Source organism: Scaptodrosophila lebanonensis, unplaced genomic scaffold, assembly GCF_003285725.1.
Source record: "Scaptodrosophila lebanonensis strain 11010-0011.00,11010-0021.00 unplaced genomic scaffold, SlebRS2 tig00000024-arrow-pilon, whole genome shotgun sequence".
Lineage (NCBI taxonomy): Eukaryota > Metazoa > Arthropoda > Insecta > Diptera > Drosophilidae > Scaptodrosophila > Scaptodrosophila lebanonensis.
Genome location: NW_022060538.1, coordinates 10525498 through 10553004, shown reverse-complemented (window position 1 = coordinate 10553004; position 27507 = coordinate 10525498). Strand labels below are relative to the sequence as shown.

Here is a 27507-nt window from a genome sequence, read left to right as displayed (position 1 = left end):
GCTGTTGCAGCTACCGTTGCTAATAAAATGCGCGACCATAAAGCTGCAACAACAGCAACACAAACATCAGAACTAATAAAGTTGTATTTTGTGCCACTAAACGCAGCAAAAAGTTTTCAACAATTTTGTGCTTTTACAACTCCTTACATTTTCAGACGAATTGCAGCTTGCAGCATGCAACGTGCCGCATGCCACGTGCTTATTAAGCGCATTTATGCGTTCGTAAATAAAATGCAGAAATAGCCAAAGTGAAGAAAGCAGCATAGAGAGAGGAGTAGATGAGTGGATGAGTGACACAATTTCCACTATAAAAGTTTTCAATGTGCGCGACGTGCAATGCGAATGATACAAAGGTGTGCTACGACAAAGGTATCCCAAGGGGCGTGGCACTTATACTCGCTTTGTCAGCCATTATCTGAGCTGACAGGTTGAAGGCAAACTTAAAATTTCCCCAACATCTATCCAGCATAAGAATGAAAACATAAAATGCCAAGTCTGATGGTTGTGATTTGTCCAAGTCAAGTGTCAAGTATGGCTGGTGTATAAGACTTGAATGTCCTACTCCTTATAAACTATTTCGCTTAAATTTATTTATTCAACTTTTAAAAAATATTGAAAAAGATTCAATATCTTGTGTGAGTTCAATTCAGTTTGGGTTTTTCATTCAATTCCGAATTTGGAGATATATGGAGATATATTCATAAATAGATAAAACAATTTGCATTTATATTTGTATTTCAGGTTCAATTACAGCATTTATTTAAGTTCAGTTCTAAAGCATTGAAGGATGTCGTGAGAGAAAGTGTTTCGGAAAAAGGGAATGATAAGTTAAATTATTGTAGCTGTAGATATGGGTATATAGAAGTACGTATGCAATTGATTTCAAATACAAGTCTTTGACCTTAGATTCTTGAACAGTTTACGGAATTATGAAACCTAAAAATGACTTGAGCTTGTGATGAAACAGTTTTTAAAAATAAATCAATAAAAATCACTTTCTCTTTGTGCTTGATTTAATATTACTACTAAAAATAATTAACATTACTTTTATGAACTAAATAGGTTGTCGTTTCATTATGTTCTGATTCATCACAAGCATGAATTGTTTTTATACAATAAACAACTTTTGAGACAACTTTTTATTTTAGTCAGACGCTTTGTGTTTTTGTTTTAATCTGGCTAAAAAATTAAGAAAAGCTTTCAAATAAAAACAAGCATAACAATATGAAAAGAAATATGAGATATTGTTTTGAAGTTATTTTGCAATAATTGATTATCAATAAGAAATATCCTTCAACGACTTTTTAAATAACTTTCTTTGCTTCAAGGACTTGTAAGGAAACTTACCCCAAGCCATATACTTATATTATACACAGCTTGTATAACAGACTAATAACGTACCTGTAACGAAAGAATGAGGTAAAAAAAAGCATTAATATCAATTAAAAGAGTTTTTTCTTTTTTATTTTGTAGAAAAGAAATTACATTTTAATTACAAGAAGCGACATCAACGGATGCCCACAAAGGGTCAGTGAGTTGTGTGTGTCCTGAAATAAATTAGAAGCTCGGACAACGAGCGAAAGTTATGGCAGTAAAGCGAAAGTATTAGTCAGGCAATGGTTTTTTCCCAGCAGACTGCACACAAACACACACACACACGCTAGCTACACTGCTGGTAATAGAGTATGTATGGCATACAAAACCTTTTTCTATTACATGCACCTGCCGGGAACTCCCTTGACTATATAAGTGAGTAGTGGGCAGACAGTTTTGCCATTGTACGCTACACTTGGAGCGTCATAAATATCACATTTGTGGCAGACACACACACATACAGACACCCATACATACAGGCATGCCGTCTCGCCGTGTCTGTGGCATTGTGTTTTGCGCTGCATACTACACGGCGCATTTGCTATTTTATGAGGTGCAAATAAAAAGTTTGCCATAAAAATGCCATAGACACGATGATACTAAGGCGATGGCGACGGCGATGGCGTAGCAAACTATAATACTTTTTCCTCAAGCTGCATTGCGTGCACACCAAATGGCTTGCCTCAACTCAACTCAACTCAACGTCTGGGTCTCGAGTGTGTCTAACAAGTAATCGGAAATGGCGCACATTGCAGCAGGCGGCAAAACATGCGAACTTCCGTTGTCGGCAAAAATGAAATGATGCCCGTCTCCGACTCCGGCTCGGTCTCCGCGTCCATGGCCGTTGTTCCCAGAACCGAACGAAATCATGCTTTAGTCTCGACTCGACTCGACTCTTTTCTCCTCATTTCTTTCTGCCATGTCATTTCCGACATGTGGCAAAAGCGAAAGCCAAGGCTCGCTCTGCTTTAACGTGTTTGCATGCATTCAGCTTTAATTAATTTGGGCCCCGGCCCTGTTCTCTCTGACACTTCGTCATGCTGAGCTGTGGCGCTTGTCAGCGGCATGCGCAGGTGCAATTTATTGCGCGTTGCATGTGGCAGTAGCAGCAACCGCAGGCACTTCAAATATCATGGCAACAGCAGCAGCAGCAGCAGCCGAAGCAACAACAACAGAAATTGCTACAACAAGGAGCAGGCACGGGCGTAACAATAATCCTGACAAAGCAGCACATTTATTATTGAACTATTGCAACTCAAATGCAGCAGCAAAAGCAGCAGCAGCAGTAACCGCAGCAGCCAACAACAAAAACAGCAACCACAACAACGAGGGCATGTCAAGTGGGCATCACTTTGTGATCGGAGGGGAACAGGGGATATATGCGCTGTGCTGGTACTTATATGCATTAGCGATGGCAGTGGCTCACGATCGTGAGAAATTTTAGCTGCAGTGCCAGCTGTTGACTAAACTAACATATTAAGTATTTAGCTAAGCACCGTTTATATAGTATTATTCATTATCCATGATCCAAGAGCTTTACTTTGGTATTTATTACTACTATTTATTGCTCCTTTTCTGTTAAATAAAGAATATAAGCGATGAATAGAGTATATCTGGATGAGCTGACGAATAAAAAAAAAAAAAAACCTCTAAGGATGAAATCTATAGTTAGTAAAGAAATGTTAAATATGCCTTTGGGTAGGACACAACACAAAAAGAGTCATAAAGTAAATAAAAATAATCAAAATTATAAATTAATACAAATAAATAGCCAATTATGGCATATTCATATTGTAAAATTCATTGTAAAAAGATAAAATTATATTTTAAAGACTTTCCTAACTTTAGTTTTAAAAACTAGTATTGAAAAGTAGTGATACAATTTCTAAGAAATTTTATAAAATTTGAACAAGAATTGTAAAAAATGAATTCAGTAATAAGAATTACAAAGTAGGTGTAATAATGATAACAGCAAAAGTATAGGAAAAGTGTGAGAATATTTAAACTCAAAATAGAGTTAAGAAAAGAAATATAAAAAATGATATCTCCAACTATTATACATAAAAGATTTATTTATTTATTTAAAAATAATTATTTATTCATTTACAAATATTTATAAATAAACCTATTAATAAATTAGGTCATGTTAAACTTTTTTTTTACATTTAAAAAAAAGAAATTAACATTCAAGTCTAAAAAGTGTAAAAGTCCATATTCATTTCTTTTAGGGGTAATTGTTATCACGCGCCCATCCCTAGTGCCAGAAGATTTTTAGTCAGCCAGTCACTAGACAGCAAATACGTGAGCCGGCAAGTAAATGCAACGAATTATTAGTAACAGGAATAAATCTATGAAGGAGCCAAGAGGAGCAGCCAAGTAGAGACTCATATGTCAAGCAGGCGAAACGACACGAACTGTGCCTGTGTGTGTGTGAGTGTGTGTGTGAGTGTGTGTGTGAGTGTCTATATATGCGGTGCATGGTGACATTGTCGCGTTGGTTTACAAAAACAATAAGTGAATTGAAATTGATTTGAAAGTTCAGCTTTGGCATATTAAATACAGAATTTCGATGCAAGTGGATTTTGCGGCAGGCCAAGATAAATGGCCATGTCCTCGATTCCTTTCTGCATTTCCCAGCACCACCAAAACCACTCCATGATCCTTGTCACATCGATATTCAATTAAATGCAAGAGAGTGACGCAAAGTTTGCTCCCACAAAAGTTTTCAATTGGAGAGTGGGAGGAAAACCACTTTAATTAGTAAAGTAAATAATAAAATTACACGCCAAGTTGGCAAAAGTACAAAAGGAGTAAAGAGTAGAAACAGGATATCAAGTTAACGAAATGTAATTAGTTTCATTTACGTTTGAGATTAAATACATTATTAAACCATTTTACGAAGTAAACAAACTGGGAGCAAAGGTTTTTCTGCTGTTTCTTTTATTATTTCCAATATCTGGCTGTCATAAATAATATTTGAATGTACATTAAATATGTTTGTGTTGAGGGCGAGGCGAAGCGAATCATAAATTGTTATGCATGCGATTACAACAACAGCAACAACTATTCAAAGGAGTTGCAGACAGTAAAGAGATTTCTCCTTTTTTTTTTGACAGCCATCGAGTTGCTTGAACTGCTTTCAATGTTCTGCTCTGCATTTCAAAAGAAATGGAAGTAACAAAGTTTTTTCCTTTCCTTATCAGCGACGCGCCATCAGCGCGCAGACAATGTCCAAGAAGAGGATGTCTTTAAGTTTTTGCTTCACTGCTGGACAACAACAGCAGCTATAAAATGCATGTGGCAGGTTGAAAAGGTGCACAACAAAAACAACAACAACAACATCGAAGAACTAACAACTTGAAGTGCGACCCCCGCGCTTTGACTGCCAAAGAAAATGCGGGGAATATAAAGAAACCACTTAGAAAGGAAGTCTATGTCCTGTGCAAAACGAATGGCCAAGAAAGGCAGACAATCAGACAGACAGCCAGACAGACAGGCGGAGCGAGAGAGAGAGAGTAAGTGAGTGAGTGAGAGGCAGGCACTTGGCCTTTGCTTGGGCGTAAGAGCTATAAAGGTGACAATAACTTAACGAGCAATGAACCTACTCCAAAACGTGCTTCTTCTTCTTGTTGGTGCTGGTGCTGTTGTTGTTGTTGTTTTGGTAGGTACCGGAGACACTGTGCAAGGAAGTGCCACTAAATTTTGAGCAGATAACGAGTGGAAGGCAAAAGTAAACGACCAAAACAGCATGTGGTAGTGGTAGTAGTAGTTGGCTCGTTGGTCTGATGACCATAATGGTTGTTAGGCAGAGGCAAGGCCTGACCTCGACTCCCAATTCAGTTCGTTAGTTAGTTAGGTTTGCTGCATTGCTATACCAGCACCTAGTATACTTTTGCGTTGTTGTTGTTGCTACTGTCTACGGGCAGTCAGGCGCAACAAAATATATTCTGTATGCCGTATGTGTTGTGCATTTTTTATCAGCAAGTGGCAACTGAGCAGCGCTTAACATGTGCAACAAACGTGTCAATTTTGGCAGTTATTTCATTCTGAATGCCCCCCTAAACATAAAGAAAACATATATACATAGACCACCCGACAAAAGACATCCATTAGGTGGGAAGCAGAAAGAAAGAAATTATTCAATCTTATGCGGACAAATATTGAATACAATTTTTAAAACATAGGCAGCGAAGGAATTATAAAACAGCATTATCTATATTCATAGAGGTTTAAGGTTTGATAGAAGCCTGCTCTGCAGATAAGTCTACTTGCTAAGTTTAAAGTGCCTAGCTGTTATGGTTTAAGAGATCTCGCTGCTCATACAGACAGACGAACGAACAGACAAACAGTCAGTACTTTTGTTAGGCTGATTACACATGTGTATATGTATGCACCGACCTGTAAAATCGAACATCATACTATATGGTGTAGAAAACAACTATTCAATAGGAAAGGAGCAAATTGTTTAGCTCATCTTTCGCATTTCAAGTGCCACCAGAAGTTCGAGAAACAAATGGAAACATATGTAAGCGAATTCGTTCTCTTTGGTTGGGTGTACCTGCACACACACACACACACACATACATTTATATATGCAAGCATGTATGCTTAGATAAAACAACAAAGCGCGCATTTGGCAGACAGACGCACACGTTGCGTATGATGAATGTTTTTAGATGGTTTTGTGTTCTTATTACTATTGTTGTTGCCGTTGTTTGGTTGAACTACCTTTGCCTGCCGCACACGTGTGGTGTGCACACTTAGGCGCCAACGAACTCAATGGCTGCTCATTCACTGCCACGCCCAGCACCCATGCCCCTGCCACACACAAAGGGCGTTTGTTGAAGCAGCCACCTAAATGAACAAAAACAGCACTTCAAGCTTTAACGGCAACGATATCGGATTGAAGCCCTTCTATTCGTTTGCGGGGTTCATGCGTTGCATTTAAAAAAATTGAAAAAATTAAATTACATAAATATTTTGAAAAATAAACTGAAGAATAGAATTTCAAAATGGATCGAATGGTATCGAAATGAACTATCAGAAAATCCATTTTAATTGTATTGAATTCATCGATTTATTCCGCCTACGACAGACATTCGTCAAAAGGTTTAAGCATTTCAGTGCGTTTTGGAATTGCAAAAAGCATACAAGTTTTATTTATTTGCTTTTGTTTGAGAAACTTAGATACATTTATACTTATATTGAATTGATTGTTGAACATGATTCTAGAGAGCTTTTGGTAATGAGAATATAAACCATATACCTATCCTTTTCAGTTTAAATGCTCAGTGGCATCGCAAAATGGGGAACTGTTTTTCAAATTTCATTTCCAGCTTCAAGCTAAATATTTGCACCTACTTGTATATTTAATTCTTTTGAGCCAATCGAATGCAATCAGTAAACCACAATTTTACGGACTGCAGTAAGTGTCTAAGCAACTGTTCCACAGAATCTTGATTTGTGGAAATGCAATGCATAAACGTGAGAAGTTTCAATGATTTTCTCTATCTATCTATCGTTCGCTTTGCATGCGAAATGAGCTGTTGAAATGGCAATTTAAGTGACTGCTGTTCTTCTTGTTAGATGGTTTCCTTTTGCTTTCGGCTCCTTGCTTTTTTCTACAGCCAGCAGGGATAAAAGCAGCAAACAAATGGCAAAACGCACACTTGAAATTTGTGAGGAGCGCACAAAGTAATGCCAAAGGGCAACAAATACAAAATGCGTGTAAATAATTTGCAGTGCTCTAGTATCTAGTTATGTATCTGCTTGTTCATTGTGCGCGTATCTCATAGTTTACAGTCTGACGCCTTTTTTGGTGTGTGTGTGTGTGTGTGTATCTGTCTGTTTGAGGGCTAAGCAGAAAGTAAACCAAGCGCACAAGATGCAGACAAGGCGCTGGCATTCATGTAGAAAGGCAGCTTTTCATTCATGATGGATGCATTCGGTTCCGTCCGTCCGTTCGTTCGTCCAAAGGCGCAGCACAAAACCCAGACAAGGTAAGAAATTAATGCATCAAAGCGCTTGTTGTTGGCGATCCGAGGCGACGACATCGCTCAACTGGAAGACAGTGACAACAACAGCATAAAAAAAAAATAAAATAAAACCAACTACAGGAAGGAAGTAGAGTGTTGAAGCGTAAGTAAAGCGTTTGCCGCTTTTTGTGGCTCGTGGCAACAAAGTCATTAAAAACGCATAACACACAAAAGTGCACAAGAAATTATGTAAATAAATATTTATGAAAGAAAGAAAAAATTCAAAAGGCATTGACCAAATGATTAATTGACGTTTTTACTAAGCAAGCCAACCACCCCAAAAGAGCAATTGGCCCAAAACGAACAAAACTCCCCGCTGTCTGCAATTTCATCAAAAAGTCATCATTTAAATTAATGATCAATGCAAAAAATGTTGCATGGCTACAAATATTTTTTAATTGATAAAATCATTAACATTTTTGTTTGCTTTTTTTTAGACAAAATGCCAAAAAAAAAAGTTGTCTTAATGAATGGAAGTGAAAACATTTTGAGGAAATGGGTGTATTTGTGTATTTGCGTCTAGTTCTGGAATTATAGAGTTTCACCTAAAAATGGGTGTATCTAATGGGTGCATCAGCATCACAAAACCTGTATGTGTGCAAGCAAAAAACTTGTTAAGTATAAGAGTGAGAATCAACCCAAATAGATATGAAATAATATATGTGTTCTTTTGTCGATAAAGACGCCAGTTCCTACAATTTTCTTGTCATATGGAAGCTAACTAACCTATCTTTATATATTATGTAACTACAATCTAATAATTACTAGACAAAAATAAATTTAAAAAAAAAAATGAATATATATTAAAATTTATTCTGTAAATTCCATTATTTTCTTGGCAACTTTTTGAATCTGAAGAAATTGTTGGTATATACTTTTAATAATTTAAAGATTTTTTTAAATTCTGCATCTGTAATTGCTCTCGATAATGATATCGGCAATTCATTTTGCAGAGAAACAAGAGCTCGTTGGTTAATACTCCAACAAAGATGTAATTATTAAGGACTGCAATATAATGTTTAAATAAAAATACATCTATTCAAAGTTATCTTGAAAAATACATAAAAAAAAAATCATTACAAATTTTTATTTAAATTCTCTTCTTCGTGGTTTTAAAGTAAGATCATCGCTCAGTTAGAATTTTTATAACTCATCCATTTTAAATGCTGCTTTCAGTTAAAACCACCAATGTTGAAACAAATAAGTTGTTAGGTCGATATATCGAAATAAACTCCACTGCAGGGTATCAACATAACTTCAATTCTTGCATACACAAAAATATATTGAATAAACTCAACCAAATTTTTAAAATGTTCATTAATTTAACACTCGGACAACAACAACGACAGAATAAGGTGAAAAAAAAAAAACAAAATACAATGTGGGTTGGTAATTGTTTTATTTAATTTTTTCCGCCATGCTCCTCTTCATTCATTTTTGTTGGTGTGTGAAAAGTGTGCTTTTTATTTATTGTTTTTAAGCACAAACCGCAAATGACAAACTTGTGATATCATTTTTCAAAACGCATTCAATTCAATTCATTTATCATTTTCCTGTGCTAGTGTGTGTGCGTGTGTTAAGGTTGTTTAAAATTTAGGCAGACTGACTGCACAGTGCACTTTCAAAGGCAAAAAATAAATAAAAGGGAAGATGCAATCCCTCAAAACTCTCACTTTCCTTTAGCCTTGCGCGTTGCAATTAAATGCCCCATCATTGTCGTTGATTTTAATTTTTATAACAGACAGCTTGCTCGTTAATGCAAAACGCGCATTTTTCATTAAACAAAATTAAAATGCAGACGACTAAGTTGATGGTCGCAGCAGGCACGAAGAAAAACACTCGCACAAACCAAACATTGAAAAATGAAAAGCCAACTGCAAAAAAGGAGAAAATATAAAAATGTAGCCGTTGTAATAACAGCAACAAAAAAAAAAAAAAAAAGAACTGACATTAATCATTACAAGTGAGGCAAGCTGGCTGGGGAGCGACAGACAGGAGGGGATTGCAATGGATGCTGGAAATTGTCGCGTGCAAAGTTTTTTGTTGCACAAAAGTTTGCTGCGCTGATGAAGCAGAGAGACAAACAGATAGACGGGCAGACGGACGGACGGATGGACGGACAGACAAACAAACACTCAGATAATGAAGCATATGTCAGTCGTCGTTGCTAAGTTGTCATAAAACGAAGAGCTGCCAGACATAAGACACTAATAAAAGCAACAACACTAACTGCTTGCCTGGCAGCTACTTCTTTTTTAAGCGCCTCATTTAACTCTCACGCATGAACATAGGAGGTGGATTGAGGGTCAAGGATACTCAGCAAATGCAACATGTGACATTAAGCCGCTGTTAATGACCACAATGTTTATCATTAGCTGACGGCATTGACAAACAAAAAAGAAGTTTAGGAAGCGAAAGAAAAGTATACTAGCGGATTGGCTTCGTCTGATAAAATGCTGGAATAGCTAGAAAGGTTAAATAAATATACACAAAAGCTTTACAAATCTAACAGTTGAAAAAGCGTTAATTCAACAAATTTTAATGCATTATTACATTCAAAAATTTGTTCAGCTATAAGTGATTTTTTGCACCTAAAGCAACCATATACAAAATTTGAAGATAAGTCTACACACAAAATTTGGGCTTTCTAGCTGTTGCAGATAAAAAGTTCTCGATGTTCATACAGACGGACGAACAAACAGACGGACGAACATGTGTAAAACGATACACATCTCTATAAAAAAATACCATGAGTTATTAAGGCTCTTTGACATTTTACAAAATGCTAAAGGTCAGAATTTTACAAGCACTGTTCTCGGCTGTCGTTGGTTGTATAAGCAGTAAAACGAATGGATTTGTTCTGATCTTGCAACTATTTTAAAGCTGCATTAGGTGAATAGCCTTGTCCGATCAAATTATCACAATTTTTATCAAATTTGTGCTTGTTGTGTAACCCCATCGTCTCACTACACAACATTCTTTAAAGAGCTGTGAGAATATGAAGCTACTTTTGGTAGGTCAAAATAATCGATTAAAACTATTGGTATTTATAACAAAATGTGATTCTTTAAGTGTGGTTTAGTCGCTGCATTTCTGCTCATTTTCAGCGGGCAGAATTCAGTTCAAGGTGGAATAGGACCTAGGCCTCCACCATGGATAGCACCACCACCTCCAGTACATCATGGCCGACCTCTACCCAGACCTCCACCCCCACCAAGATATTATGGTCGACCCCCATTGAGATATTATAGTCCACCACATCTTGTGCATTATGGTCCACCTCCACCAGCATATATGTATTATGCCCCACGACCTGCATGGGTGTATTATTATAAGTCCTAGACAACTTTCTTGTAGTATTTACATACAAATAAATACCGCTGAAATATAAAATTTCAAAGGTTTCAAACATTTTAAGGGCTTAAAAACGTTCATCAGCGATTGCACTGATGCAGAAATGCTTCAGAAGGTAAGAAAAGCAATACCCTAAAGAAAATGAATGACCTTCAACCTTTTCCAAATTGTTAGGGTTTATAATTTATATTGTCGTGTGATTATTCGATTAGTTGGATAACCCGATTTTTTACGATTACGAAACTGTGTTGTAATAAAGAACCTTATCCGATTAAATTGTTACCGCTATTATCAACGCATTGTATTCTCTCTATATAAGGCCAATCGAATACGAAAGTCCAGCATTCCTCTAGAACCTCCAAGAAGATGAAGTCGCTTTTGGTAAATAGGAGAAGAAAAAAAAAAACAGAAAATACCGATAATAATATTTAATCCTTTCATTCCTAAAGTGTGGTATAGTGGCCACAGTGCTGCTTTTCGGCGACTTAAGTGTGGTGCAAGGTGTATTGATCGCGCCGGCGCCTCCTCCACCTGGAGAATATGGCCCACCACCACCAGCACCGCCTCCACCAGGATATTATGCCCCACCACCACCTGGACCCCCACCACCAGGCTATTGGGGCCCACCACCACCAGCACCGCCTCCACCTGGCTATTGGGCCCCTCCCCCACCAGCACCGCCACCACCAGGATATTATGTACCCCCATTTTCATATTATCCGTATTAGTAAGCTTTGTTGTACTGTGCGATAATAACGCACGATCACACAAATAAATGCCGTCAAGGTCGTCTATTTCAAAGAATGTTGCAGTGTGTGTGGGCTTAAACAATTTCCGAAAGAAGAGACATCCAAACTCTGAAAATGTATAAGAGCTAAAATTCCCAAACATTCATAACATAAGCTCTTAAGCCAGACCGAAGATAACTTCTTTTTTTTACCCTGTACCCGAAAGGTAATATACCGTCTCTATTATTTGTGCAAAGGGAGAATAAAGTATCTCCATATTCTCAGTCAACGTGACAAGACGAATCGATGTAGCCATGTCTGTCTGTTTGGCTGAGTCCTTGGCATTCGTAAACGGCCAACCAAATATCTAGACAGCATAGACAAAACCAATACATCTTTATGCAATTGAAAACGCTGATCACAAGATGCATGTATGTACGTGTGCCTTACATACTTGTATATTTCTTACATCATAACTACGAAATTATCTAGTGCGTATAGATGTTTCAAAAGTGGTTTCCGCATTTCATTCTCGTTTTGAAATGTTAAAGGTTAGAATTATGCAAGACCTTTCAAGAATATAATGCTGTGAGTATTAAAACGAACCGATTTGTTACAATCATAATAAAACTGATATGAGCTTGAGTGTGTTTAATGACCTTTTCTGATGAAATTAACGCAGTTATTAGGCATGCCTTGGTTTGCTTTTTTCCGTTAAAAGACCAATTCTACACAAAGGCTCCATATTCTTCTAGGAACTTCGCAAACATGAAGTTTCTTATTGTAAGTAGAGTTCTTTTGTTAAAAAAAAAGTAATACTTATATTACTTGTATTTATCCTTATAGGGTGGAATATTAGCATCAGCTTTGCTCCTTTTGGGCGAGCAGAATTTGGTGCAAGGACAATATGCTCCACCACCAGGATTATTCGCTCCGCCACCAGGACCAGCACTCCCGCCACCACCAGATTACGCCCCACCCCCACCAGGCTATTGGGCCCCACCACCTCCAGCACCGCCTCCACCAGGATATTATGCCCCACCACCACCTGGACCGCCTCCACCAGGATATTATGCCCCACCACCACCTGGACCGCCTCCACCACTATATTATACCCCCCAATGGTATCATTGAGCTTTGTTGTACTGTGCGATAATCACGTACGATCACCCAAATAAATATCGTAAAGATCGTGTATTTAAGAAAATGGTTTACAGGCATTGGTGGCAGATGGGCTTCAGCAAAAATTTACATTGATAGAAGGATAGAAGGCACCAGGGAACCAGGATACCAAATTTAGTAATGATGTCATCTCTAAATACATATAATAACATACTTCAGTTTTAAATTGCATCCAACTCGGTCAATTCTAAGAAAAACTATTAGCGAAATAATTTCACTCCAGTACTATGCCCACAAACTGCAGCATCAAGTTCGCTCTTCTTCTTCTTTTGCTTCTGCTAGAGGCGCATATACCTCAGTATCGGAAGTTTGTCTGGGTACAGGATGTTTTTATAATATCGAGCTGGGTCAACCGTAGTGTCCTCTTCTGTTAAATTTAATAGTTGGGAATGTAGAACATTATGCCAAAAAAAATATTTAAGAGAAATATTTGTATATAATTATACTTGTACAAGCATTCTAATATAGTACACTTATAAAAATAGAACGTTTTATTACGACTGTATAACATATTCAGTTATTAAGCCCTTAAATGGTAAAACTTAAGGAAAACTATAACCGCCATGGTCTACATTATTTAACCTAGCTTATAGCCTTTAGGTCATTCATGTATTTCTTGCATAAGAGATAAGAAATTTTCCAGTAAGTACAGAGGTTTTAATAGTGGGTTCCGCATTTCATTCTTGTTTCTAAATGTTAAAGGTCAGAACTATACATGAAGTCCTTTCAAGAATACAATGATGTATTTATTAAAACAAACCGATTTGTTACAATCGTCATATAACTGATTTTCACTTGATTTGTTTAATAACCTTTTCTGATGAAATTAACGCAGTTATTAGGCATGCTTTGCTTTTTGCCTTTAAAAGACCAACTATACACAAAGGCTCCATATTCTTCTAGGAACTTCGCAAACATGAAGTTTCTTATTGTAAGTAGAGTTCTTTTTTAAAAAAATAAAGTAAACCTTATATTACTTATATTTATCCTTATAGTGTGGAATATTAGCATCAGCTTTGCTCCTTTTGGGCGAGCAGAATTTGGTGCAAGGACAATATGCTCCACCACCAGGATTATTCGCTCCGCCACCAGGAGCAGGGCCGGGACCAGGACCAGCCCTCCCACCACCTCCAGGAGATTACGGTCCTCCCCCACCAGGATATTATGCTCCACCACCTCCAGGATATTATGCACCACCCCCACCAGCACCACCTCCACCAGGCTACTGGGCCCCACCACCGCCAGCACCGCCTCCACCAGGATATTATGCCCCACCTCCACCTGCACCGCCTCCACCAGGATATTATGCCCCACCTCCACCTGCACCGCCTCCACCAGGATATTATGCCCCACCTCCACCTGCACCGCCTCCACCAGGATATTATGTGCCCCCATATTTATCTTAGTCGTCTTAGTAAGCTTTGTTGTACTGTGCCATAATCACTTACGATTGCACAAATAAATACCGTCAAGGTCGAGTATTTCAAAGACTGTTTTATAAGAATTTATGGTATGAGGGCGTAAAGCTTACATTGGTTGAAGGATAGGAGACGATCTCAAGCTTATACCAATATAGTGGTAAGAAGAAAGCATAGCAAAAATAAAGTATTTAATCGTGACGAGTCGTAATAGCCATGTCCGTTCCTCTATCTGTCTTTGTATGAAGACAAAGAAATCATAACGTATAAGTTCGAAAAATGAAATCACAGATTAAAACGCAGAGCGCATTAGGTTTGTACCAATTGGTGGTGGACTCTCAGCAACAGCGCAAAAGCATAGACACAAAAGCATAGACACAAGCTCTCATAGAAGATGTATGTATATACGTGGGTTTTATACATAAAATTCTTACATAATAGGTAAGGTTTTTTTAAAAGTGGGTACCGCATTCCATTCTTGTTTCAAAATGTTAAAGATCATAATTATGCAAGTCCTATCAAGAATATAATGATGTAAATATTGTAACGAACCGATTTGTTCCAATCACCATGTAACTGATTTGAACTTGAATTTGTTTAATAACCTTCGCCCATGAAATTATGACAGTAATTAGGCATGCTTTGCTTTTTCCTTTAAAAGACCAATTTCTACGCAAAGGCTCCATATTCTTCTAGGAATTTCGCAAACATGAAGTTTCTTATTGTAAGTAGAGTTCTTTTGTTAAAAAAAGTAAAACCTATACATACTTAGATTTTATTATCATTATAGTGTGGAATTGTAGCGTCAGCTTTGCTCCTTTTGGGCGAGCAGAATTTGGTGCAAGGACAATATGCTCCACCACCTCCAGGATTTTATGCACCACCTCCACCAAGCTATTGGGCCCCGCCACCACCAGCACCGCCTCCACCAAGCTTGTATGCCCCACCACCACCAAGCTATTATGCCCCACCGCCACCAGCACCACCTCCACCAGGATATTATGTACCCCCATTTTTATATTAGCAGTCTTAGTAAGCTATGTTGTACTGTGCGATAATCACTTACGATTGCACAAATAAATGCCGTCAAGGTCGAGTATTTCAAAGATTGTTTTATAAGAATTGATGGTGCAAGGGCTTAAACGATTAGTTCACATTGGTTGAAGGATAGGAGACGATCCCTCTCCGAAAGAAAAGTCATTCAAACCATAAAACGGGTATGCAGGCTCTTGCAAGTTTGAATTTTATATATTTCCTATTTTTAAGAAGAAATCTTTCGATCTACTTGTATATAAAAAATATACAGAATTATATGTGTTTAATCATAATAGAGATACATAACAGATATACAAATCTATATGTATAAGTCTGTATAATCCTATAATGTCATATTGAGAATGAATTGAAATATAGCTGAGTACAAAATTCTTTGAAAAGTAAACGGAATAGTAATAATTTTGCTATACATATTTACAAGAAACTGCGTTTTATTTAATTATACAAGAAATCTCATTATAACTGCATAAAAAATTTAAACTTGAATTCAGTTATTAAGCTTAACCAATTCAATAATCGCCGTTGTAGTGGTAAGAAGAATGCATAGCAAAAACAAAGTATTTAATCGTGTCAACTCGTTATACCCATGCTCGTTCCTCTATCTTTCTGTCTGTATGAACGCAAAGATCTCGTAACGTATAAGTTCCAAAAATGAAACTACAGAATAAGACGAATTAGGTTTGGACCACTTGTGTGTGTGTGGACCCTCAGCAACAACGCAACCCACAAAAGCATAGACACAAATTCTATATGTGATTGAAAACGCCGATCAGAAGATGAATGTATGTATATATGTTACTTGGGTTCTACATATATTTCTTACCTAACAGATAAGTGGTTTTTTAAAAGTGTGTTCCGCATTCCATTCTCGTTTCAAAATGTTAAAGATCATAATTATGCAAGTCCTTTCAAGAATACAATTATGTAAGCATTAAATCGAACCGATTTGTTACAATCATCATATAACTGATTTGAACTTGAATTTGTTTAATAACCTTCTCCGATGAAATTATCTCAGTAATTAGGCATGCTTTGCTTTTTCCTTTAAAAGACCAATTTCTGCGAAAAGGCTCCATATTCTTCTAGGAATTTCGCAAACATGAAGTTTCTTATTGTAAGTAGAGTTCTTTTGAAAAAAAAAAAGCCAACTAATACTTATATTTTAATTTCATTACACTTATAGTGTGGAATTGTAGCGTCAGCTTTGCTCCTTTTGGGCGAGCAGAATTTGGTGCAAGGACAATATGCTCCACCACCTCCAGGATTTTATGCACCACCCCCACCAGCACCACCTCCACCAAGCTATTGGGCCCCGCCACCACCAGCACCGCCTCCACCAAGCTATTATGCCCCACCACCACCAAGCTATTATGCTCCACCACCACCTTCATGGGGCCCAAGCTTTTATTTCTAATGACCAGTTTGTGTTGTAGAGGGTAGTCTTCTACATACAAATAAATACCGCCTACTCTTGTTGGGTGAAGATTCTACATTTTTGACCATATACTTAGTATTTTTTAATCATCAAACGATTGAGTTGCATGAGTAAAGCTACATAGTAACTACTGGTCATAGTAACAAATCGATCCCATTAAGTCATATTTGTTGCAGAAACAGAAGCTACGTCGAATATTTGCTTTTTGGGCGAGATCTCAATAGTATTATATTTTGTACGTAACTGTTACATGAGCTCAACATAAGCTCATAGCCTTTAGCCAGTCGCAGAATACATAAGTTATATATTTTACAGTCATTTTAGGAATCTTTTTCACAATTTTTCAAGTATGTGAATATATTGAAGTTTCATTTCAAATTGCCGATTTAGTAATTCTACAGAGAGGCAACCATGAAATCGCGTTGCTATATAAAATGTTGCCCTGTTTTCTATAGCAATACAATGCACGTGTCTCTTTATGTTAGATGTTATGTTTTCTTTGTGTGCACGGTTGTTCTAACATAAAAATTACGGGAATTATGGGAAAAACACGAATTGCGGGGGAGAATAAAAAAAAACTTGAGCTGCCTAGGGATTAGGGGAACCTAGACCTACAAAGTTCAGTAATTCTAGCTCTTGTACCTTCTGAGATCCTTGCGCTCATACAGACAGACGGACATGGCTATATCGACTCGTCTTGTTATCCTGATCAAGAATATATATACTTTGTGGCGTCTGTCACGCCTCCTTCTGTGTGTTACATACATTCTCACATAACTAATATAGCCTTTTACCCTATAAAAATTGCTCAAAGGATGTCCTATAGAATTATTTGTGGACTTCATAAGTTCATAAGCTTAATAGGATTTATTGTAATAAAGTTTTTACAATTCTTTAAATATGAAAGGTCGAATATTTTATTTATGTAATCAGATGCATACCTAAACAATTTTCCACACCTTAACAAATATGTCTAATTGCATTATCCACGCACGACACATTTGTTAATATATAAGGCCGATGCAGTTTGAAGTTGCAATAAATAAGCAATAGCTGTGTAAAAATGAAGTTCTATTTTGTAAGTTGAAGAATTGTTTGCTTCGATTTTTAATACATTTCTATTCTATTTCATTGACAGTGTGGAATCGTGGCTACAATTTTGCTGCTGATGGGCCAGCAGAATATGGTGGAGGCAGGACCAAAGGTTTATCCCGGAGGACTTAGGTTACTACAAGATTAGGTTCCGTCACAATAGAAAAAAAAACCTCTACCGCAAGAGACATGGGTTTTTGAAAATAATTAAAAATGTATTTTCTTTTTAAATTACTTGTTAAAAGCATTAAAGGAAATTATATAAGAAAGAAAATGTTCACTCTTATTACAATGTTTGCTTGAAAAGTAAATCGAAAGCGAATGAAATGCGGCCAACAATTAGAAACATATTGTTTCCATCACATTTTAATCAGAAGAAAATCTTTTCGCTCCAATCACAACAAACATTGCCAAACAAGGAAAGTCATGGAATTTCCCAGCCTTGAGCGGGTGAGTGGGTGGGTGGTGGCAGCATATGCTATTAGACACAGCAATTTTAACGCCATAAAGTATGCCATGAAAAAGTTTTAAAAATAGACAACGAACACAGCGTGCCGCCGTCGCCTGTTTAGATTGGCGGGAGGAGGAGGAGGCAGAGGGATGGTTTTGGAGGCCGCATTAGTCATGGGGGATTCAAGCGTCGAAAATGCTGACAAAACTTTCTCGATTTAAGCAGAAAAGTACAAGCGACAACGACAACAACAATAGGTTCACGCACACAACTTTGATAATGCAGCAAAAGTATATATACATATATACGTGTGTGTGTGTAAGTGTGTGTCTGCAAAGGACATTAAACCCGAAACGGAGCCTACAGTAGCATAAACACTATTTAGATAGGCAGAGAGTTTGTTGAGCACGAGAGCATGCGCAGTTTTCTGCGAGAGAACGAGCTGCAAGGACCCCCAGCCTGTCTGTCCCTATAAAGAAACCTGCCTGCCGGCCGGCTTCTCCACATGGCCATGGCCGTGACAATGGCCCTGGCCGTGAAGTGGAAGCATTTTCCGAGTACGGCCTCGTGTGTGTGTGTGTGTGTGTGTGATGTCCTTGCACTTGCCCTTGCGTAGGCGCTTCGCCTCGACCCATACCTTTTATGTGTTTTTATGTTTTACGCAGAGAGCCCAAACACATTTGACATTCAGCTGCGTAAAATGTTAATAAACTGATGCTGCATACTCTTAGGCGTGCGTAAGCCACTCCCCCCATCCATCCATTCATGCAGCGGGACAAAAAAAAAACATGTTGTCGGGTGCTTTGACCTTGTCCTTGCGCATTATGCGCGCCTCCGTCGGGAGTTATTTGGCAAATGTGCGAGGCACGCAGACTTAAGCACGAGTCTGACGCGCTTATATTTTATTTAGGGGCAGCGCGCCAGCTTTTCGTCTATAAATATGCGTGAGAAAAAAAATTGTGCCTGTGTGTGTGTGTGTGTGTGTGCGTGTGTGGGTATTGGCGGTGGACTTAAAGAGGATTTTATGGCATTCCGTTTCTTGTTGTAGACACAATTTAATATAAAGGTGTCTGAACCTGAGGCCAATGTTAGACAATAAATAGCATTTGGCCAATAAAACCTGAGCCACTGCGTCTATATACGAGTATACTATGTATATAGTATTTGATATTTAAATTTAAAACAAACGTTCTTCAGCATCAAGTGCTTTGACTTTTTAGCATTCTTGATTGGCTGCACAGTTGTTGATGTTGATGGGACTGCGATGTTGTGGGATGCCATAGAAATTGATTGGTTTTCATTTCAGGTTCAAGGCGCATTCACTTGACAGTCAGTCTCAAGTAATGTTCGCACGAGTTGGCAAATACATAGATAAAGAAATTATAATTAAATTGCATTTTTAGAAATCAGCATTTAATTATAAGTAGAATAGAATACATATATTGAAATTTGTTCAAACTTTTCATAATCTAGATAAGTATAGGGAAAATATTAGCTTTGTGATCAACGAATTTCGTTTCATAACCAGTCCGATCTTAAACGCTTTTGCAAATGTTCTGCTTGCACGACTATGTTTACGCGTTATATATATTTTTTAAAGCATTTTCACTTATTAGTTAAGTTTGTAGGTGATATACTTGTAGCTGGCCTAACAGCGGGGCTAATCTGACCCGCACGGATCAGGCGTTTCTAAGTATTTCAACAGGTTTTGTTTGTTTTCAAAAAATAAAATAAAAATAAATAAAATGAAAATAAATAAAATAAAAATAAATAAAATAAAAATAAATAAAATAAAAATAAATAAAATAAAAATAAATAAAATAAAAATAAATAAAATAAAATTTTTAAAAATTATACTTTTCAAACATCTGCCTTTTTATTTCAAAGCATCGCCTATATTAAAAAAAAAAAAAAAAACATTCAAAATATTTTGCCTATTTTAATAATTTATTTGTTGTTCCTGCGCTTCCCAAATCCCAAGAAACTTGCTTGCGTTTGTGAAAAATTGTTTACGGTGTGAACGTGTCCCTAAATACCGATTTGTTTGCCCTTTTGGGTTGGCAGGTGTTTGCCTGGCTGGCTGCTGATTGCATGTATTTTGCATTTCGGGCGTCACCGGCCCATGTAAAACAATTGAACGAGGTCAGTGCCGCCTGCTCAGGCGAAGCGTGAAAGTGGCCAACAAAAGGAAAAAGAAATGAAAATATCGCCAGCAGTTGCAGCTGCCGCCGACATCGTTTATTAAAAAGTTTTCGCGCTTAATTGGCAACTTGGTAGACATTGATTTTGGCCGAAGTGCTCAAAAAGCGACAGCGCTAGAGTGGCGAAGAAAAATTTTGCACATCAAAATTTGTAAATTGAAAATGTCAGCTCAGCAGATAAGCCAAAAGCGCCCACAACTACAACTACAACTACAAGCACAACGGCAAAGCCAGCAACATACTACACATAAGTAGCTCATCTGTGTAGCCAATAATGGTGGGTAATAAAATAAGCTTAAAGCATTACGTTGATGGCCTTGGCAGTGGAACGTGGAACATGAAGAGACCTGCAGGCGAGTTGAGTTGCAGCAACGCGCAGCTGAGCATAATGGCATCTTCTTCAGTTGTCTTTCCATTTTGCTTTGGTCGTCGTCTCTTACACAGAAAAATTGGTAATTTCTTGCATCGATAGCGGCAGCAAAGCAGTGGCAGGCAGACAAAGAGTATGGGATTATTGGAGGAGCAGCAGCAGCTGCCGCATGTTGCACGATTGCAACGCATATAAATTGTCCATAAAAAGCATTTTGCAAACAGCAACTCAGCTCAAAGCTTTTCGCATTATTTTTAGATGCAATATTGGCCATAAGGAAGCCGATAACTGCATGGTTTAAACTAAGTTAAGGCGCCATGTTATTACACCGTAACAAACGAAAAAAAAAAGTAATTAGAACAACCCTTTCAACATTTCTTTAAGGGGTGTACAATATTTTTGACTTTTGAACTTTGTTTGAAAATTGTAATAAAAATATAAATTGTGTCTAACTTAATGAAAAGTTTTAAAATAAAATAACTGCCTAGAAAGTAAAGCTATGCTCAGACTAGCAAACAATTGGCAAGCAGGGGTGTACAATATTTTTGACTTTTGAACTTTGCAAATTGTAATAAAAATATAAATTGTGTCTAACTTAATGAAAAGTTTTAAAATAAAATAACTGCCTAGAAAGTAAAGCTATGCTCAGACTAGCAAACAATTTGCAAGCAGATTTGGCGAATTGGTAAAGTCATTACTATAAAGTAGTAGCAAAGAAAATTAATATAAATTCCACCTTCAAATATTTGTTTATGCACAACAAATATTTTCGAGAGCTCTCTTTTAAAAACTACTTGAAAAATAATATTAGTTTTTATGCAAATTATTTGCATAACTGACCACAACTTAAGTCTAATTTCTTACTATTTCCATAACAAATCAAATAAACATAAAAAAAACTTTTTAAAATTTTGTATTTAATCTTGGAATATTTTTTAACTGATTGCATTGAAATATCTTCGAATTTTTCCATTTGAATATGAAGATGTTTTAGAACTCTAATTTGAAACTTGTATACCTATTTGGCTTACAACTCTCGAAATACTCTTTCGCATCATTTCCATATTAAAAGCAGCTGCCCTGGTCTGCTCTGCTGCTTGCCATAAATTTATGACTCGGTGCGGTCACACATTTTGTGAATGGTGCGTTGTACCCGGAGTTTATGATAAATGATTGCCTGTAATTAAAGTGCTCCGACTGGACCAGTACTGTGCTGCGGTCTGAAAGCTCTACAGCAGCAGTCAAATGAGCAGGACACTTGTCCTTTTGGCTATGCCAAGAAAATTGCGTGCAACAGACGTGAGGAAGCACAGCCATAAAAGTTATCGGTTTTTGTTGCATTTGTAGTTGTTGCAGCTTTCGAATGACTGTGAAGTTAATAATGTGCAGACAAAGTCCAACGAAGCTCGGAAAACCACTGTAAATTGTTGTAATGTCTGGGCTGCATTTTGCATACCCCGTCGTTATGGCTGAAAATTTTCGCAATATCATGAAATAAAATGAAAAATTCTTGAAAATTATTGAATTTATTTAATAATAAATTTACGTTTTTCAACTCGAAGCGTACAACAACAAAGTTATTTCCATATTGCAGTTGCTGATTTTAATTTTAAACTTAAAAGAGTTGAAAGAATCGTTATACTAAGTATGTTTGGCGTTTTTACTTGGAATACAGACGTTCAGACTTACAAACAATTCACAAATTAAATCAACATGTTGAAAAAGATTTCTTTTTAAGAGCGGAGCTGTAACTGTATTCTCTATGATAATTTGTCAAATAGAACAATTGGACGAATTTTTATGACATGCTCTGGCGGCTCTATTTCCAATACTTTATGAAATACAGGCGTTCAGATGGACAAACATATCAGTAGTAGAAATTAGCGCGACATGTTATTACAACTAAATTTTGAATTGCGTTTGCTATGAAAACTTGATGTTGGGAAGGTACATAGTACAATTGGGCGAATCGGTTTAGAAATTTTTCCAATATTTTACGAAAGAAGGTTTTCAGACATTCAAAATAAAAATCCAATCTATAGAATAATATTTATTTCTAACAACAAAGTGGTAATTGTTATCGCAATATAGCTAAAAACTGGGCATTCAATTGTATTTTTAGAAGCCACATAACTTTTTATTAACATTTATTTGCAATAGGTTACGAAATACAGGCGTTCAAATGGACAAACAGACTGTTGGACATAATGCATTGTAAAATATGCCATGAAAAATGCAGTAGGACTAACATAATTATACTCTTTTTGTCAGCTCTGGGCAATAAACAAATGTTTTTATTATTGTGTGGAATGCAAAGTGCTGTTGTTCGGCATAATTGTCATTTTCATAGTTTTGTTTACTGAGAGAAGCGGCCTCGTTATTATTTTTGTTGTATTCTTGTTTTTTATTGTTCCTATAGCTGTTGTTTCTATTATTGTTTTTGCAGTGCATGGCTAAGTGAAAATGTGATGGTTAAAGCAAGGCACGAATAACTTGAATGCGATTTGCATGGTCTGATGAGACTGACTGTCAAACAATAATAACAACAACAATAACAACAACAACAGCAAAGCAGCAGCATCATCAACAGCAGAAGGCAAATTTTTAATTTTATGTATAAACTCAACAAATTAAGCAATTTATTTTCATTAAGGCAAACAAAAGCAACGAGAGAAAAAAATATTGTTAAGCTCAACTTAAAATTTGACGCCTTCAAGCGTGTCACGCGGGGCGTAGGGAGTGGATGGCACCCACGCTCATAATATGCATATTACTATTGACAACAACAGCAATTGAATTTCGTTAAAGTTATGCAGCCAGTAAGTGTGAGGGAGCAGGGCGGGAGGGACTCAGTAATAAATCTGTCGCAAGTACGCGCGACATGCAGATTGAGACGCAAATGAAAATGAAAACGAAAACAAAACCCAGACGCAACGAAATCCCCACACAGATGTTCATACACACACACATATCTACATACATACATACATCTGTTGACATCACCCATGAAATAACAAGCCGCAATTAAAAAGAAAATGCTAAACACAAATACATACAGTACGCAAAACAATAACAATTACATACTTGTAGAAACAGAGCATGGCAGAAAAACATAAATAAATCAAAGTCAAAAAGACAGCGAGCACCACAAAACATAAAAGTTAAATGTGCCTACAGACTTAAATGTGCGTGGAGAACTAGAAATAAGTCAGTCACAGTCACATAAGACAAGGCGCAATTGTAGCGCAACTTGCTATTGAAATGTCAACAACAACAACTACTACAACAATAAAACATATACATACATATATAAGATTCTGCAAAGACATTTTGGCGAACAAAAACGCGGTCAGTTTTAAAAATTATTTGCACATTAATCAGATTTATTGTGCGCTATGCCGAAACCCCATTTGGGGGCGAATGATAGACGGACATAACGTCAAGCCTCAGTAAATGGAACAAGATTTTAAAATATACCAATATTTGAATTCTTATTTGTTAATTAAAGCTTCACACTTATGGTTTGGTTTATAAAAATAATGAACAAAAAGAGTCATCTCGCACTTGATTTTCTACACCAAATGGGTGTTTTCATAGGGACAGATCTTTGTGTTTTTTTGTTGGTAGCACTGTAATTTTCCATTTTCTTTATTGCTTACAAATGTGTTTAGGGTTTTTGAAAATCGTGAAAATTTTTCGTTTTTTTTTTACAACTTGCGAAATTTCTCAGCAAAGAAGTATGGGTTAAATTTTGTGTAAGGAATAGAATTTCTGCAGCCGTAAAGTTTGAAATGTTCAAGGAATGATATAAATTGTTCAGAGGGGGGTCAAGAAAGCGCCAAAAACCTTATTCCATCGATCATCAACTGTTGGGCAAATCGAAGAATTGGATTAAGATTTGGAAACATCGCTGACGCTGTTGGCATTACTAATAAATTAAAATCAAATACTTTTCATTGTATTTCAATATACTTATTTTATAACAGACAGAAAGTTTATGAGAATATTTTTGTAGAATAAAAAGGTACCTCAAATACAATTTCCCAAAAGTTTTGGTTTTTAGGATTTGTTAAAAAAAAATTCAATTTCGACTCCACACTATTCGATTTAATTTAAATTCTGAAATAAGTAGTATAGAGTCAGCAAATCAAAGGAAGCCCAAATACAGCTAGAAATTATGGCGCATAATTTAATTAACGAGCCCTTGAATGCTCTTGCAAAGAAAATTGAATAGAATTAGAGTTAGAGTTACTCCTCCTTGGGAAAGTTTTGCAGAAATACAGTAAAGAGCGGATTCTAGAAGAGTTGTCCACATGAATATGAGGTTTGTTTTTAGCCATGTTATACTGTGCAAATATTATAGACAAGTGGCAATGCTAAGGCAATAACATCAATAGCCATAATAACAATGCCAAATACCATATGCTTAGATGTGTTTGTGGTGTGGAGTGGTGGCTCTGGGTTTGCGTTTGCGGGAGGGAGCCATCAGGAAAATTATGTCATCAGCGGCATTTGAAGTTCGAGTAGCGAATCAATTTAATTAAAATGTAAAAATTAAATGTGCAAATCTCCAACTGCACATAAATCACGTTAAATCACAAATTCAAGTGGAGCAACACTTTGATTGATATTGCAAAAAGCAATTAGGCCGCTCCATCGCACCGACTGAGCCTGTTCGGCTGTCAGCCAGTCAGTCAGTCAGTCAGTCAGTTAGTCAGTCAGTCAGTCAATCGGTCGGTCATTAGCAGCAACAAAAACAACAACCGTGACTATAAGCTGCGATCAGATCAGCATCATCATCAGTCGGTCGATCTTGGGAGCGGCGGCTTCAAGCGTTGACACTCGATTGGAGCAGCTTCAGTGCCTCACAGTCTTGAGTCTTCTCATCATAATGATCAAATATCATCATGGAGCATTGTCTTTTGCAGTCGTGTCGTCGTAATGAACACAAACAACACAGACATTATGTCAGTCAGCTGTCACACCAGATGAGTTTCAATTGCAACAACAACAGCAACCACACCAACAATAAAATGTTAAGCACATATGTGTATAAAGTTTGTTGACTTGGGGAGACACGAGCGAGTATGTATGTCTGTTCAATATAAAAGCGACCAAAATTGCTTGTAAATTATTAAATTATAAATAAACATTAGACGGAGCCTTAAAAATTTATGTATATGTATATATGTATTACAAATAAATAAATATATTAGTGGCATATAAATATTTGTGCGCATATTTGTGCACTTTCCCAGGTGAACAAATTTCACTTGATGCCAAATGAAGCGTTAACTTTTCAAATTGCAAATGGTTGCGGTTCACTGGCATTTACAATAACAACAACAACACAACAACAACAATCGCAAAGCGAGACAAATATGCCGAGCCTCGGAAAACAATTTTTCAATTAACATTTGGGAAAACGAAAGGAAAATCCAATAAATGTAAAATATTGATGAAAAACTAAGTAAATACATATTAGTATCTGTAAATTGTTTCAAGCAAAGCAATTACAAAAATTTGTAATCAAATTTTACTTATTATTGGAAAAGGGTAGGCAGAAAAAAGCCTCTCCGACCATTTCAACTACTCGTACATACATATGTACTTAAACATATATACTTGTATATGTATTCTTAAATCGTATGTCCGTCTGTATGAACGCTTGTGTTTCGTAAATGCTGAGGCCACATGGCATGTAGACCCTCCTATACCCTAGAAAGTTAAAATTGCATTCCTAGTTTGTCTCTACCTTGGTTTCAGTATTTAAAGAAATTTTACTTGCGTTCTTACGAGTACTTCCTAGCGGCATACGTTTCTATTTTTTTTTTTTTTTTTTTTTTTTTGGGTAAAGTGTATTAACACTCACTTAATAATAATATTAATACTCTTAATAATTCAACGAAAACACATTCTCAATATATTGATGGGCACTTAGCAGAGCTTGACTTTTATGTGCTACAAATTGTTCATATACTTCCATAACATTCTATATACCTGAGCAATCATCAGAATTGCTTGACACGAGGCAATTGTTTAGTATTTATTGTTTATAGGGGTGTGGCTTCAAATAAAATAAAAGATGAATGCACTTTTTTTAACACGCCGATATTTAAAGCCTCTTTCTTTTTGCATTTTAAAATAAATATAATCCTTTTCAAACTCAACTGGATAACATTAATCTTGAACAGATAATAACATCGTGTGTTAAATTTAAGCGCATTGCACTCACTGAATGCCGAGTTCCAATGGTTATCATTTAAAATAAATGTCGATGGATTGCTTGATTCCTAAAAAAAGATCATTTTTTAGGTGTGAATTAGGAAAGAAATTCGTGCAATATTTAGAAACTATTATTATTTGTTTGTAGAGAAATGTATTCCTTGTTAATTATATGTTAATAAGCAATATGAATGAATATTGAATGCAAAATGTAAGAGGAATTTCCTCACTAAGTATAAGCATAGTTAATATTTTAGGCAAAATTGGTACTCTTGAGGGTTAAAATTTATAACAACCATCTGTATACACTATATTTCGTAAATCACATCTCGACCAGAAAAAAGTGTCGTTTGCATTTCTTTATTGTATAAATTTTTATTGCTATGCTTTTTGTTGTTTACTTTTTTCTCTTTTGTTGTTTAGATGGTAAACAAATGCCTAATTGTTTATGGTGGCAATGCAAATGGCATCAACGCTGACTGCGCTGCTGTTGCCTTTACGTGTGGGTAGGTAGACTTTGAAGTATTTTCTTGTTGTTGTTGTATATTTAAGCTGTTGTTGTTGTCGATTTTTAGGTTAAATACAT

General features: G+C 36.5%; 6 protein-coding genes and 2 long non-coding RNA genes across 10 annotated transcripts in view; 6 read left to right on the top strand and 2 right to left on the bottom strand.

The window, feature by feature from the left end:
- The window catches only part of LOC115621505 (headcase protein), a 173109-nt gene that overhangs the window by 66987 nt on the left and 78615 nt on the right, over positions 1 to 27507 (bottom strand). The gene's annotated exons all lie outside the window — the stretch shown is intronic.
- Positions 10407 to 10818, top strand: LOC115621510 (leucine-rich repeat extensin-like protein 3). Its single transcript, XM_030515181.1, has 2 exons — positions 10407 to 10422; positions 10482 to 10818. The coding sequence occupies exons 1-2, from the start codon at positions 10408 to 10410 to the stop codon at positions 10749 to 10751; spliced, it is 285 nt and encodes a 94-aa protein (XP_030371041.1). The 5' UTR covers position 10407; the 3' UTR covers positions 10752 to 10818.
- Positions 11110 to 11567, top strand: LOC115621509 (formin-like protein 20). The gene is made up of 2 exons (XM_030515179.1): positions 11110 to 11144; positions 11213 to 11567. The coding sequence occupies exons 1-2, from the start codon at positions 11130 to 11132 to the stop codon at positions 11489 to 11491; spliced, it is 294 nt and encodes a 97-aa protein (XP_030371039.1). The 5' UTR covers positions 11110 to 11129; the 3' UTR covers positions 11492 to 11567.
- LOC115621507 (chitin-binding lectin 1-like) lies at positions 12245 to 15197 on the top strand. 3 transcript variants are annotated; one of them, XM_030515176.1, is made up of 2 exons: positions 12245 to 12274; positions 12338 to 12839. In XM_030515176.1, the coding sequence occupies exons 1-2, from the start codon at positions 12260 to 12262 to the stop codon at positions 12623 to 12625; spliced, it is 303 nt and encodes a 100-aa protein (XP_030371036.1). In that variant the 5' UTR covers positions 12245 to 12259; the 3' UTR covers positions 12626 to 12839. The 3 variants fall into 3 exon arrangements, with proteins under 3 accessions (XP_030371036.1, XP_030371038.1, XP_030371037.1); XM_030515178.1 differs by lacking the exon at positions 12338 to 12839 and adding an exon at positions 14882 to 15197 and having other exon boundaries at positions 12253 to 12274; XM_030515177.1 differs by lacking the exons at positions 12245 to 12274; positions 12338 to 12839 and adding exons at positions 14786 to 14815; positions 14882 to 15197.
- LOC115621506 (extensin-like) lies at positions 13575 to 14161 on the top strand. Its single transcript, XM_030515175.1, has 2 exons — positions 13575 to 13604; positions 13669 to 14161. Exons 1-2 carry the CDS (start codon positions 13590 to 13592, stop codon positions 14077 to 14079), a joined length of 426 nt encoding a protein of 141 aa, XP_030371035.1. The 5' UTR covers positions 13575 to 13589; the 3' UTR covers positions 14080 to 14161.
- Positions 14882 to 16489, bottom strand: LOC115621512. Its single transcript, XR_003995268.1, has 2 exons — positions 16425 to 16489; positions 14882 to 14975 (listed from the first exon to the last, which is right to left on the bottom strand). It is a non-coding gene; the product is annotated as an uncharacterized LOC115621512 (long non-coding RNA).
- On the top strand, positions 16224 to 16651 carry LOC115621511 (leucine-rich repeat extensin-like protein 3). Its single transcript, XM_030515182.1, has 2 exons — positions 16224 to 16261; positions 16331 to 16651. The coding sequence occupies exons 1-2, from the start codon at positions 16247 to 16249 to the stop codon at positions 16559 to 16561; spliced, it is 246 nt and encodes an 81-aa protein (XP_030371042.1). The 5' UTR covers positions 16224 to 16246; the 3' UTR covers positions 16562 to 16651.
- Positions 17627 to 17960, top strand: LOC115621513. Its single transcript, XR_003995269.1, has 2 exons — positions 17627 to 17660; positions 17721 to 17960. It is a non-coding gene; the product is annotated as an uncharacterized LOC115621513 (long non-coding RNA).